At 39.9% G+C, this 15,781-nt stretch overlaps 1 protein-coding gene across 1 annotated transcript in view; it reads right to left on the bottom strand.

Moving 5' to 3' along the window:
- The window catches only part of plxdc2 (plexin domain containing 2), a 102,659-nt gene that overhangs the window by 55,567 nt on the left and 31,311 nt on the right, over positions 1-15,781 (bottom strand). The window contains exon 2 of the mRNA XM_039790115.1: positions 9,321-9,544. Within this exon, the coding sequence (XP_039646049.1) occupies positions 9,321-9,544 (224 nt within the window). The remainder of the gene's footprint in view (positions 1-9,320; positions 9,545-15,781) is intronic.

The following is a 15,781-nucleotide window of genomic DNA, read 5'->3' as shown; positions in this document are numbered from 1 at the left end:
CCCAAAGAGCCTCCTGGGCTGTGGAGTCCCAGACATCCAATAACAACCATAAACCACACCCTTATTACTACATAGCAAAGCTAGCTATACAAACACGAGTACACTGTATGCTTTTATTGGCAACATGTCTGACATTGGTTAAATTCTCTGAACAGGCTGTACATTACTGTATATATGAAAAGCCAGGCGTGAAAATGAGAAAATCAAATGTACACATTATTTCAGAGGGAACATGAGGAGTTTATTGTTTTTTGTATTGTCTATCTGGGCTTCACTTGTGGTGTTGCAATATGATACAGGATTTGAAAAAGGAACAGTCTGTACAATATATCATCCAAGTAGCTGCCGTATGATGTATTTGTGTTTGTTTATGCTCCTCATAAAGATAAGACTTAAAATGGTTGCACCTGACAGCTGTGAGCAACCTGTGAAGTAGTTTCTCAAAGAGGTCAGGACCCATTCTGGCTCGCTTGGTATGCAGACAGGGTTTTCAAATGACTTCTTACACTGAGCAGGTGTATCAGGTCCATAAATAGCCCTTTTTAAACAAATGCAAAGGTCACTACCAGAGAAAAAGGTCAAATATAATCCAAGAGGTCCAGTTTGAGTGATACAAACATGAGTTTTGAGGGTTCATCAGATACCAAAACACTGCACAGTAGTTTAAAATACTGGGGACATTTCGGTGCCCAAAGGTAGCTGCAGAGTGAGTGCTCCTCGCGTTTAAGCTGCTCTCCGGTACAGGCAGCTGTAGACCAGACTTGTGCAAAATTCAGAATTTCAGAATTTGCCTCCATTCAATTCATGAATTGGAATTTTAATTGAACTGACTCCACCCCACAGGATGTTGAATTTGAATTGGAATTGGAATGACAGGAAGTGGAATTCAATTCATGGCAATTCAAAGAAATTCCACACAAGAAGAAAGAATGTGTTGAATCTCACATACATTCAGTGTTAGGAAGGTTACTTTGGAAATGTAATTGCTTACCCATATTAAATGTGGTTTGGATTACTTAATTTGGATTACTTTATCAATGCAAAGCAATTTCCTTTTGATTTGATTAATTAAATTACACATTTTACCTCAGTAATACAACTAAATACAATTACATTAATTTTGTAATTTAATAACATAATGTCATTACACTTAACTAGTCACTCCTCAACCATGCATACATTTTGTTCCAAAATATAGATCACTCTTTCAGAGAACAAATATTTCTATTAATTCCAAAATTGAATTGTTTTCTTGATTTACTATAAGTAATAAGAAAAAAGTGTGCTTGCATGCTTTTAAACACATATGATATCCAGTGTTGGGGGATTACTTTACATTACTTCCTTATGAAGTAATGCCATGATATAATCACATTTGGCTGTAACTGAGTAATGTAACACATTAATGTTACTGTTGTTGTGAGTTGGTGTGTTTAAGCCCTTTATGAGCTATATGCCAGGCTCTTGCTGTGTTGCGCTACAGTAATGTAATGAGTTACTATCCAGAGAGAATAACAAGTAAGGTAATGCATGTTTTTTGTTTTTTTAAAGTGAATAATGTGTATTACACGTTCTTGAGTAGTGACCCCAACACTGATGATATCAAATATCAGTAGCATAATACCATCAAGAGCTGGTTTTCAAAATAAAAGACTGTCTGTCTGTTAACTTACTTGTAGATGCCTTTTGAAATTTGAAGAAGCCTTTATGGAGCCACAGAATGGAGCACTGTTGGAGTCATGTTCCATCATGTTCCACAAAATTACAATTACAATAAATCAAACTTAACTATTTGTTCTGTGACTAGAGCTTTTAACATTCATTGCTGGGGGAAAACATTTCCTGTTAATGTAATCTGTACAAGTAGTTCAGACTAATATCGTTTATAGAATATGTAATGCAATCATAGCTGACATATATTGTAAAGCTTCATTGTTAAACACTTCACTTAAATTATTAATTATTATATTTTTATTGAATTGCAATTCTGCTTCCTTTAATTCAAATTTGAATTGTAATTCTAGATCCTGTTTTTGACATCAATTGAAATTCAATTGAAATTCAAGAATTGAATTGGAATTTAGGAATCATTCTCAATTCAATTCTGAATTGTGCACAAGCCTGCTGTGGACCCAGACCCAGGGTGATTCTGAGTGAGACGGAGGCACCTGCCCGAAGGTAGAGAGGCTTTGCCCAGTCAGGCTCCGAGATAATGTTATCTTCTGCCTTCTGCTTAGAAGTGGTGAATTGACAGCTCACAGCAACTTAATATGATATAGTCTCTGGCTTTTGTTTGATTTCTAGTGTCAGCAAAAAAAAACGTCTTTACCGTAGTTAGCATGCATTAGCTCGGAGGGCTATCTTGGCTCGTTTATTATATAACGTGAATGTCGCTATCACCCTGAACATCCTGCCAAACCCTATTCAAAAATCTGGCAGTTCAATAAAGAGTCGCTTGATAGTCTGTATGAAAAAACGATTGAAGATTTGAAGCCATATTGAACAGCCAAATCAATTTTGACTAACCAAATACAGTAGTGCAGCTCAACTTTTTTGCTTGCAGCCTGATTCTGCACCTCTGTCGTGCCAGTACAGTGTTGTCATTGAAATGAATGAGGACAGACTGTGTGTTTTTTTGAAGCAGTGCTCCGTACATGTACTTAACGGTAAATATACTATTGGTAATAGTGTTCGAACTATACCGTGGCCTTCGGGGGAGCCCACTTTTTTTCCACGCGGGGGGGGGGTTGTGCGCTTGCAACTTACAATGACTTACAAAGATACATAACAGCTACAAGTGTATGCACTATACAGGATTTACCCTATCATACTTTATCGACAGGAATAGATAGGGCAAACAGCCACCCACAAATATATAAACAATAAGAAGAATACCAGAATTCCTCCATTCAATTAGACCATAGAGACGCACCCCAAGCTTCCATCACAATAACAAAAAAGCCATGTATTGCGCTCTTCCAGGCTCTCCACTGCTGGCTGTTCCAATTTAACGGGAGAGAGGAGAGAGGCATTATGATCATCTTCAGCCAGAGAGGACATTATTTCTTCAGCTTCTTCTTGCGTTGTCACCCCGGTGGGAGGTGTGCTAACAGGGCTTGCAGCAGGTGAATTAGTCGTGCTATTAACGTCATCGCTACACAGTTTCTTAGTAAAACCAAAATTAATTAAACTGCCTTGTTTTCTTTTTGCCATGGCTATATGATGCTTACTGCAGAATGGATTTCAAGGACTTTTGCGCACCGATTAATGGCCTCCAATGTTTATATTTTTTCTACGAATCTTTGAGTTAACATGTAGCCTACTAAACATGAGTTGGATTTGCACCGCAGCGCCGCCACGCCTTGATGCTCATAACAAGAATAACATGTATAGTTTTCTTTATTGAAGTGAATTGGGTTTAAATCACCATCACGCATGAATTATATTTTTGCAGTTTTACACATTATAATTCACGATGATCACATTACACAAAACTGAAATTGCATGTCAAAATGACACATTGTCAATATTTTTAGAGACCCCCCAAAATTGCACAAATCACGTTTTCAGGGGAGCCCATGTCTTATTAAGAGGAGCCGAGCTCCCCCTAGCTCCCCCGTAGTTCGCACCCTGGGTAATAGCCTAAGATGTTCACAATGACCACCCGGTAAGTGGTCTTATTTCCATCAAATTGAGAAAACACATTGTTTTTTAAAGGGGTGATAGAATGATTATATAGGGTATTTCACACTGTTCCTTATGGTCTCCTAATGGGGTATGTAACGTTAGTTGGGCTGAAAATGGCCTGGTTGATATTTTATTGGCCCTTATGCATCCCTGTGTTTTGGCCCTATTTGTAACAAGAACTTTTCTTCCAAATATGGTATGGTCATGAATATTTAGATGAGCTGCGCGCTGATTGGTTGAGCGACTTGCCATACGCACATATTAGAGACGCGCGCTGATTGGTTGAGCGAATCCCCAATACACATACATTAGAGAAGCGACAGAATCTCATATTCCAGACACTGCAATGTTTCATTACCAAATTCACTTCTGAGACTTTTTAGCGGAAATCAACTATATAAAGCTGAAATATGGGCCGTTTTACAAAATTTGATGGCTAATTGCAAATTTGGTAAGACGTGTCGGACTTTCGGAGCTCCACACAGTCTGGACGAAAAAGCGACAGCCTGCTGGGCTCCATACCCAGGGCAAAGTCACCCTTTGTGGATACTGCTCTGACGGGCTCCGCGGCCAGCTGCCGGCATAACTATAATATATTTACAGTTTGAATTTCGTCCACGCCACTTTGATTATAAGGCATTTTTAATGAACGGGGTTTGTCTTAGGGACGAGCAGCTGCTTGCTATATGTCCCATTCATTACAATGGGGAAATACCGCGCAGCTAGCTACACTTTCGCCATAACTAAATTATATTTACAGTTTGAATTTCGTCACGCCACTTATATAACATCATTCCCCAATGTCTTATAAAGCTAACCGTTGTGTCCAATTTGATTTTAAGGCATTTTTATGAACGTGAGGCGTCTTTGTAGGACCAGCAGCTGCTTGCTATATGTCCCATTCATTACAATGGGGAAATACCGCAGCTAGCTAGCTACACTTTCGCCATAACTAAATTATATTTACAGTTTGAATTTCGTCACGCCACTTATATAACATCATTCCCCAATGTCTTATAAAGCTAACCGTTGTGTCCGATTTCATTTTAACGCATTTTTATGAACGTGAGGCGTCTTTGTAGGACCAGCAGCTGCTTGCTATATGTCCCATTCATTACAATGGGGAAATACCGCAGCTAGCTAGCTACACTTTCGCCATAACTAAATTATATTTACAGTTTGAATTTCGTCACGCCACTTATATAACATAATTCCCCAATGTCTTATAAAGCTAACCGTTGTGCCGATTTGATTTTAAGCATTTTTATGAGCTAGCAATATGTAGGACCGAGCAGCTGCTTGCTATATGTCCCATTCATTACAATGGGGAAATATCGCAGCTTGCTCACTTTCGCATAACTAAAGTATATTTACAGTTTGAATTTCGTCACGGCATGAATATTACAGGTTCCTCAAGGTCTTACAAAGTTTAGCTAACACTTGTCCGATTTCGGATATCAATTGAATGTATTTTTGTGAATGTCAGAGTTAGGAGGAGGCTAGCTAGCTCTCATTGATGGACTCCATCTCACCGCGGCTCTATCAATGAGACTCGCGGACAAGAGGCTTTATTTCCCCGATTGTTTGTTTAAATAACTCAACACACATACCCATTATAAGATTAACTGGAACCTGCGGGCTGCGGTAAAAGATTGCGGGCGTAACAAGCAACCCAGGCAGCACCAACACCAGCACTAAACTCCGACACACAGTCGGAGAAAATTTGCAATTAGCCATCCTTTTTCGTAAAGCGGCCCATATTTGAGCTTTATATGTTTGATTTCTCGCATAAAAAAGTTTCAGAAGTGAATTTTGTAATGGAATAGCAGAGATCTGCGTGACCTAGCTAGATTCAGAAGACTACCTGATCTCAGGTCAGTTTTGTAGCCTATGTAAATGTTGGGCGTGACTGTTCTCTTAAGGTTCCGGATTTTGAGACGCTTGCGTAAGCAACTCAGCTTTGTTGGGATTCGCCCGTTTTCAGCGGCAGTTTCAAAATATGAGATTTTCATAGTAAAGGGGTGTCAGTGGGACTTTGAGCTTCTATGTATGTCCTATTTACCCACCGAACTGTCGTTATTCAACTATGACAGGGTAAAATCGGTTTTGCATTCTATCACCCCTTTAATATTCAATATTTTAACTTTGGTGCCAATTATATGCTATCAATATCTACCTCCATTGATTTCCAACTAAGGTCTACAAAGTCTCCAACAAGCTTACTTTAGGTATTACTTTTTTTAAGTGTAAAGAATCATGTGCAAAATGTTACTCTGACTAAAGATTAAGCTCATCCAGATGAATAAAGTTAAAAAATTTGAAAAATATCACCAACATATAAGCTTGTTCAATGCATATATAAACAAAACATTATGGCACACAGAATGTAAATTTACAAAACAACCTAACAGTTGGAGTTGAGAAATGTTTGTGACCTAAACACAGATTGAAAAAAAACTGCTCTGTACTGGCACTTTGGAAGATAGAGTAACAAACAACAAAACACAACCGTTAACAGCCACAAGCCAGCATGTCTAAACTAGTACAAGCCTGATACCGACTTCCCACAGCTTGTTCCAACTTTGCCTTATTCAACCTTACAGTGACCTGAAGCTGAGACGCTGTTTAATCTGATAGCCAACACAGGGAGTCACAGTCATTCAGGGCGTCAGACAGTCTGCTGTTAAGGCCACTGTTATAAACCTGCATGTCGAGGTGAGATTCATCTATTGTTGGGAACTTGTGTTATGGCACCACTTAACCCAAACACAAACTAACCTCAAAGCAAAGCCAATGGAGGAGATGGAGATATTTCTTCAGTTCTTTTAAAGAAACCTGATTCATGGTAATTAAAACAAGTTGTGTTTTCCTTATTCTGTCAGATAACTGGTCAAATATATGTTGTCACTTTTTTGTCAGATGGGAAGATCGTGCCACTCTCAATGTCTTTAGGGTAAATATGAAGATGGAGCCAGCAGCTAGTTAGCTTAGCTTAAGGGTAACAGCTAGCCTGGCTCTATACAAAGGTAACAAATCTACCTACCAGCACATCTTACGCTCACTAATTAACACGTATCTTGTTTGTTTAAAAAAAAAGAGGAAGAAGAAAAAAACACGTTGTGGTTTTACAGGGGGATAAAAGCTGGACTATTTCTTGACCAGTTCCTGGAGTTTTTGTAGAGATGACGAGACTCCAGGCTAGCCATTTCCCCGTTTCCAGACTTTAAGCTAAGCTAAGCTAACTGGCTGCTGGCTATAGCTTCATATTGAACTGACAGATTTGAGAGTAACTGAACTCTCGGCAAGAAAGCAAATAAGAGTATTTCCCAAAATTTCTAACATTTTTGGTGCAGCTGTAATTAAACAAAATTATCAAAACATCAATAATCAACAAGAGCTTTTTTGTTGAATTGATTAAATACAATAATATTTGGCTTTGTGAACATGTCTAAGTGTAGATTTTCCCTTTCGGTGGACACACAGTCCCTCCTTGTCTCCTTCAGTTAAAGCTCCTTCAGATCAGAGGAGACAGTCTTTAAATCCATTCAGCTCACTGCTGGGTGGAAGATTTCAGCTCAGCATCTACTGTTTCTGCCCCTCTGAATATGAAGGCTTTTCTCATGTCAACAAAGTGTAGGTGGCAGGTTAGGGAATGTGTGTGTGTGTGTGTATGTGTGTGTTGAGTAATGACAGGAGGAATGACAGGGTGTTTGTGCTGCGGACTCCTTTTCCATTCAGCATGAACAAATGAGCCTCAGACAGCAAAAAACAATGTGTGTGTCGATTGTGTCCCTACATAAACGTTTGTGTGTGCGTGTACATGAGTGTGTGAATGATTACAGCTGATGATCAAAGCTGCCTCCCTCCTGGCTGAAAGACACGAGGCTGTGAACCTGAGATGATTAGAAGCCACAGGAAAACTTAACGAGGTGTCTAAGCCCAGGCGACTGCCATCATTATGACTGAACGCCTCAATGCTGTACGCCGGCCCAGGCGCCATAACAAGAAGACACGGGCGACGCCTTTCATTTACATAGACACAAACACGGGCCAATCCTGGCTATTAAACTCCAGCAGCTCCATAAACCCTTAGAACTGTGGGAGACCTGGGTTAATTTCCTGTTCTGGTCTCTCCGAGGTCAAGTTTAAGAGGATCCAGCCCCACGAAGAAGGTAGATGAACACCTGAGGGCTGAGCTTAATTTGATATAAAATATTAATCCTCAAAGACCCCTTCTAGTCTTCTTTTTCATTACTTAACATCCACTCTTCCAGGGAGATTTATAATTGCTCCAGGGAAGCAACCAAAGACTATTTTTAGGTACAGCTCAACAGAAGACTTCATCGATTCATTCTCTTTATATTAGTTGGCTTCTTTACTAGACAGAAAGGTTTACTGTGGAGCTGCACTGATCTCAAGTGAGTCACAATAAAGTCTGAATTTGTTCAATGGGAAGACAATCATGACAAACTTTGATTCCACTAACTAATGTGATTAAGTTTATCGACCCCAATCATTTGCCTCAGTTTCAGGAAACCATCTTTTATTCCACTTTGCAAATCAAAATATAGCATTGCATAATATAAAATCCAAATTATATTTTTGATATATCATATAACATAAAGCTGAAACACAAAACTTTTTTCAGTGCACTTTGTATTCAAGTCCATCTATTACTGCAATTCCGGTTGCATGACTTTATTTATCATAACCTGAAGAATCTCCAAATGAGGGACAATGATCCACTAAAGCATTGGTTCCCAAACTAGGGTATGTGTACCCCCACGGGTAACCGAAGTAACTTGGGGGGATGTAGGAAAAAAAATTCATATAAGAGTGCGGGGGTGGGGGGTACGTAGCTGGAGATTGAAAGTCTGAAGGCGTACGGGACTGTGAAAAGCTTGAGAAATGCTGCACTCAAAACACTTGAGGTCAAGAACAAGACGAAGCCAAGATCAGGAATGAACTTATTGGTTATTATCAGTCAAGTGATAAAAATACTGTGCATTGACAATATAACACCGTATGTGTATTGTACATTGTATGCATGTATCCATTACATTTGGGTTTAATCATATTGACCCATACGGTGGACTTTCAGGCACTTCAGTATTATGAAGATCAAAGTCAGATGTGAACACTATTTAAGATTCAACTTGTAATGACATGAACACGGCATAACATCTACTACCACCCTAACAGGTGAAATGAAACTAATAGAAATATCAGAAAGATGTCAAACAAGAACAGTCTGTACATTCCCACACTGCCCTCAGATGAGGCAGAGTAACTGAAAACACCTGTGTGGGAGGACCATGGGTGTGTAGGGCTTTTAATGCGGCCAAGTTAAGCGGTGCTCCAGTGATTAACTGCAGTATGGCAACTTTATAAATTTGGGGAATTTGCAAAAGATGGGTTGCAGAAGCAGAGACATCCTGACTTTAAATCACTTGTATGGGCCACACTTCTAATTATGCAACTGGACCTCCAGTTTGTAATGCAGACTTTCTGCGATACTTTTGGAAATTCCCCCAGAGCCACAGAAGATATTATAAAACTCTGATTTTGAAAACTCAAAATGACATACAGTTACAGTTTTCTCTGTTTTGACCTTGCTGTGAATCAGCACCTACCTCTATCTGGGAGCTGTTGTCTGTTTCCTCTGCAGACAGCAGGCCTGGAAAGCCATCGGGCTCCTCCTGCTCAGGATCCTGGTCCTGCTCCTGACTGGCCCTGTTGCTGTCCATGTTACGAGGTTTTGGGGGAAGCCATCTCCTCCACCGGTGACTGTACAGCTTCACGTCCACTGCTGCGTCCTCATCTCCTGCCTGCCCCTGAACATATGAGTAAGAGACCCCTGGGGAGACAGGAAAACAAAGTGTGATTAACAAAATAAAACATTAGTGTAGCATGGCCCAAAGCCAAATCACCTGTAAAATAGGTCACCACAAATATACTTTAATAAAGCATGCTCAGTCATTTTCCAATCTAGTTAACTATATTGAACCCTGGAAGGAAAATCTGTTGCCATGTATTGCAAATTGGTGGGTTGTACAAGCAAAATAATTACACGGGACACTAATATTTGTACTTTCACTAAGGCAATAGTCAAATTACAAAGACGGGGACTATTCAAGCCATTAATCTTGTACCGCTCCCTCATAATTCACTGTCTTTGCAGACTTTTCTCATTGCTCAGGGGAGAAATCTCACTGCCTAAAACAGATGCACATTAGCAATGACTCAGCAGCCATCACACAGACCAGTGGGCCACAGTCATACACAATCATCCCTATCCCCGAGTCTGAAATGAGACGCTGGTGACAGGTGAAAAATGGTTCTGTGTTAATGTAAACACTGACTCGATTAACTGAGCCTGAGACAGACTGCTGGATTTGGGGTGAAATCTGCTGCGTCATTATACGTTTACTGATTAAAATGAGTCCGAATAAGGGAGAAAAAGGCCTCAAACTGAAATATAAGTTCTGTCCTTCCTTCTAGAGGTGGAAATAAAAATAATGATTTTTTTTCTGTTCAACAAAATAAGCATCACGGTGCTCCTTCTGACTAACACCTAACCTGTTTGATTAAACAAATTATGGTGTGTTCACTTTGATTCCGTTTGTTTAGATTGGTGTAAAAGCTGTTAAGTATCTGTCAAACCCAGATGCGGATCAAACAACTGGGCCGAATAACCCGACCAAGACCCCCTGAAAAGGTATTTGTAGTGTGAAAGCTCAAATTCAAAAGCTAAACTACTAAATTCATCTGTTGATTTTGAACTGTCAAGGATGCCATTTTACAAGCAACATACTGTATATATATTATGCAAGGTAATTTAATAACAATGGTCAATCAGAAAGTAAAAAGGAGTTAAAACAGAGTTATGTTGTACTTGTTTCCTCGTCAGTGGAGGAATGTAACTACAAGTACATTTACTCTAATAGTACTGAACTTAATTTAAATCTGTACAAATCTGAGGTACTTTACTTGAGTATTTCTATTGTATGCTAACGTACATCATAGAGAAATGTACTTTATTTGGTACGTTTTACTCCACTACATTAATCTAACATCTAGAGTTACTTTACAGATTCAGATTTTTACAAAAAACAAAACATAAGATCAATTTATAAAACATATTAAACAAGTATATACTAGTTTATATACTAAGTACTTAAAATGTGCTCCAGCATTAATAATAATATTCCAATAATATATGATATGACTCTCTGAAAGGGACTATTCTCCCCAACAAGTACTTTTACTTTAATACTTCTTCCATCACTGCTGCATTTAACCAGGAAGTAGCATTCTCTGTATCACAGCTCTGATTCAAAAGGCTACAAAATCCTGCCTACCAGTGCATAAAATATCTATGATAAACTTTAAACCTGACAAAGAATGCATGTTCTCCACTTGCTTAGATGGGTTTCCCCAAGTCACGTGGATTAATGGCGTGTAGGTATGAATGAGAGTAGGCAGAGATGGTCTGTTTATCTGTTCGTCCTGTGATGGACTGCTTGTTTCCCTGCCTTCAGATTGTATAAACTCCTGCTTCCCATGACTCTAATAGGATTAAACGGATAAAGACAATAAGCAATAAACTTAATTTTTATAGCACTCATTAAAACACAAAGTTTACAAAGTGCTTGCATGCTGTTGCAGTGAAGCAAATTGTTTATTGTTGATTACTGTATGTTGCTTCTTTTATGAGACATGGGTTTAACCAGCAGAGTTTTCCCCTCCTTTCCCATTTTTCTCTGTCGCTCACATTTCTTCTTCCTCTCTCATCCTCCTCCTCTCTCTGGGCCCCCCGACCTGTGGTTCTCATGAGACGAGAAGAGAGCATGTGGAGGGGCTTTAGATGCTAATTTGCCTAAAAGTGGAAGCTGATAGATTCACTTTATAATGACCACTGGCAAAGCAAGAAGCGAAGAGACCAATCTGTGCATAGAGATGGGTGTTGATCTACACTGAAAGAATTTAACTGAGCAGAAGGCACAAGCACAAAGTATGAAAAGGGTCTGAGTGCAATTTGCAGCTAATTGTTTCTGGAGCCAAGAAGAAGAACAATTAAAAGTTTGTGCTCACCTTCAATCTGTAATGTTAAAGACCACAAACCAAGCCAGAAATCTTGGTTTAATTATAGACTCAGACAGTGCTTGAAGTGTGGAAAAAAAGTTACCGGTACTCTCTTGCATTGGCAAATCATTATGACATTTGAGATTTCTACAGTGAAAAACAAAACTTGTGAGATATTGCTGGTACAACAATTTATTGTTATTTATTAACAAAATAAATGTATTTATTTATTTAAACAAGTTGTGTGTGTGTAGGGGTGTGTTGTGTGTGTGTGTCATTCTCTTGACAGCTTTAGTCCACTCTCTGTCTGGCTGTTATATTTAAAAACGAGCCAGCTGTTCGTGGACCAAAAATACATCATTTGGTCCCTTGACCAACAGTCAGGCCATCCATGTGTTTCGTTACTCACGTTATTGTTGACGTCGGTGTCATTGACTAAGGTAACGTTAGGGTTAGTAGCTGCAGACTCCTCATTAACGCTGGCTCTGGCACACACGTTGTTTTAGTAGCCTACCTTTCTGAAGCCAGGCTAATAATGACTTACAAACTCGACACACTTCGTTTTAGTTTCTAGGTTTTCAGCAGTGAAAAATCTGTTACGGTCAGGCTGCAGGCATCAGACAGCTGTTCCAAACTAGCGTCCGTGGCTAAGCGAACTTCTGATAGGGTGGGCCGACTGCTTGCCTTTACGTGATTCGTCAAGATCTGAGGTAAATCACGTAGTGCCTTCTGGGTAGTGTAGTTTATGTAACGTTAGGGTCAATCTCTCTCACACTGATGCTTTCTCTGTCAGTGGTAGAGTACCGGCTACATGCGAGAAGTAGCGGTACGCAAGAAAAAGTGCAGGTACGCTTAAGAGTAAAATGTAGAAGTGCGTACCGGTAAGTACCGGCCCACTTCGAGCACTGGACTCAGACCAACATTTTAACATCCACTTTAAGACAAACTACGTTACAAAAAGTCTCAGCAAGACTTGTTAATGCGTCTATCTTTTGTAGGCTCAACTACATAATGGTGCATTTACAGGTCTCTCTAAAATGTAAAACTAAGCATATAGAAGCAGTGTACTATAATGTTTTATGCACCGCAGTTTTGGAACAAAATATAGAAAATTTGAGGTCAGCCTAAATGTTCTGTTCTTTTAAAGGCTCAAACCTTTGCCGTATGCCACTGATTTTTATGAAATTAAATTTGGGAGTATTACAGGTGTCCGTCTCACACACTCGTCTGACGGAACAGATAAGCCTCTATGTTAAACAATCTAGCTGTCAACGCAGGCAAGCTGTACAGTAATGGCTCGTGTTTTACTCCCTCTATGCATGCATAAATGCAACCGTTACAACCGCTAGCGGTCAAAAATTCCTGAGGGTAGCTTTAAGTTAACCACAGACAAGGCAGTCTTTGCACAATCAAGTTCTTTTTCTATGTGCATCATCTCAGTCTTGTTGTTTGGTGTCTGCAGCAACTCTCCCGGCCAACCATTCACTCACTGTCTCATTCTTACCATTAACACTACCTGACACTCACTCGATCCCTAATGGTCATTAGTCACACCCACATTATATACTCTCATCCAAGAGGCACCGACACATCTATTTTCATCCTCTTAAAGGATCTTTGTCAGTTACTCAATATACGATAGAAAGCTGGCCAACAGCAGATGCTTTAAAATATACCATGACAACAACATAGGGGCCGTGAATAAATGGCTGCTCTTTTCCCAGCATGTCCCTATGTGAACGCCCATGATGAGTCACCCTTTAAAGGAGCACATGCACCTGCATTTCTCTTGTGTACACCACCTTTGAGATTCCGAGGCAGCAAATTCTCTTATTATCCAGGGGAAGCTCTGGGTCTTTTGTCAAGCATTCGGAAGGGGAATGAGGTCAGACCCCTGAGGGACACCTAAAATAACCCCCCAGCAGGACAAGGCTGCTCCCCAGTGCGAGACTGTTCCTCGGCTTTTGTGTGAAAGGAAATCTTTCCCCTCTACTTTTCTTTCAGTGCGTCTGAAAGCCCCCGCATACCTTCGCCCTGACTCTGTCGAGCAGCCTTGTTGGCCGGACTCACGCCTGTCAACACCTCTGATTCACAAACACCAGAGGGACTGTAATTTGGTTCCACCTAAAACCTTTCAAGGACGTTTAGGAGGTCATAAAACCACAGAATAAAGGTGCTGTCTGCACCCCTTCTTTCATTCAGTCTCTGCTTGTTTTCCCCTCTTTTCTCTCTGTTCCCACCTGGCTCAGTGTTGCTGACAGGAGACTGCCACACATGACTGGAAAGTAGAGGAGGTGAAACGCTTCATTGCAATTGTGCATGCTAGTATGTGTGTGGCGTGCATAATTTCAGCAGAAAAAGGGATAAAAAAGTCACATTCCCGTACGGTTTCTTCGCCTTTCTATCTCTGGGTGTCAGAGTGCTTCATTTAGTGCCCACTGAAAGCTGTTTTATCAGTGTACCAGCAGACCCTGCCAAGCACGCTGGAGGACCTTCTTTCTCAGGCTCTGGGCAGATCAACTCAACACAGATTAAGTTCTCATTCTCATTTTAGCTTAAAAACAACAGAAAAATCTGTGTGATAAACGGGCCTCTTGTTAGAGCAGAACGCAACAGATTTTTACATAAAGAACAGACAATGTGATTAACTATAAGTGGAGTATAGCTCCAGATCATGAAAGAGAATGTCACAATTTTCCTCCATTCAGTGTGTCTTGTTCTGTTCATTAGCCAAGATTCATTGAGAACATTATTCAGGAGAATTACTTCACACGCACACACACACGCGCACGCGCGCGCACACACACACACACACACACACACACACACACACACACACACACACACACACACACACATACACACACTTTGAAAGAATGCAAGCAAATGATGCTCTCAGCAAAACTTACGGTACAGTATTTTGTAATGGTTTTACAACTTTTCTATCCAGAAACATTGTTCACTGAACCAACTCTTCAAATATTTGCAGAACTTTTGGGTGTACTCAGGAATGATTTGTTGCAGCAAAATGAATAGGTGTGTGTAAGTGATGAAAATCAGTGAGTGAATGTGGACTGCCTCTGATGCATTGATCAGTTTTTTGCATTAGTCTATTGAATGTTTAGTCTAGAAAAAAATAAAATCACAATTCCCAGAGACCAATGTGACATCTTCAAACTGCTCGGTTTGTCTGACAAACGATCCAAAACCCAAAGATATTACATTCAGCATTATATAGAGAAGACCAGAGAATATTATCTAATTTTCATTTTTGAGAAGCTGAAAATAGAGAATGTTTAATCATTTTTCCATTACAATCAGCTATCAAAGTCATTCATTTTCTGCTAACTAGTTCTATGAACTAATTATTACTCAGCGTTCTAAGGCAGGTTGGTGCATAAAGAAGTGTTTGACACTGACACACCAACAAGCACTGTTTTCATTTTTGGCCCTTCACAAGCCAAATTATGTTCAGGTTCATCTCAGGGCACCAAACACTGACGCTCAAAACCGCTGACAGTGTTACTGCATCAGCCTTCTGATGCTAAAATGAAGAGGCAGAGACAGATAAACTCAGATAATGAATGTGACTGCTAAGTTAATAAACTGGGTTTAATCGGAGATGGCTGCTGGTTTGATCTTGTGATGGACAAGATGAGAGTTCTTTAAACAAGCTTCTCTATCTCTCACTGTGTGTTAATAGATTACAGATTACATAGAGCAAATGAAATACAACTGCTTCATTTTCATATTAATTGAGTTATTTAAATGCACATCATGTGTGATGCCAATCCAACTGCAGACCCTTTAAATTTCTGTCGCCTGGGGTGGAGAGACACATTAACCATTACTCCACACAAATTCCAGACATGCAACTGTCTGAAATTATTATGCAGAGCAAAGTGTGCTTTCCTATCCTGCCGTAGCTTGCTTTTTACACATCCTCTTTTAAAAAACGAAGCCTGTCATTAGGCAAACACATAAAGTCGAAAAGCTGACTGCAGGAGAA

Source organism: Perca fluviatilis, chromosome 22 (assembly GCF_010015445.1).
Source record: "Perca fluviatilis chromosome 22, GENO_Pfluv_1.0, whole genome shotgun sequence".
Classification (NCBI taxonomy): Eukaryota; Metazoa; Chordata; class Actinopteri; order Perciformes; family Percidae; genus Perca; species Perca fluviatilis.
Note: the sequence above shows the minus strand (reverse complement) of the source record. Positions and strands in the feature narration are given on the sequence as shown.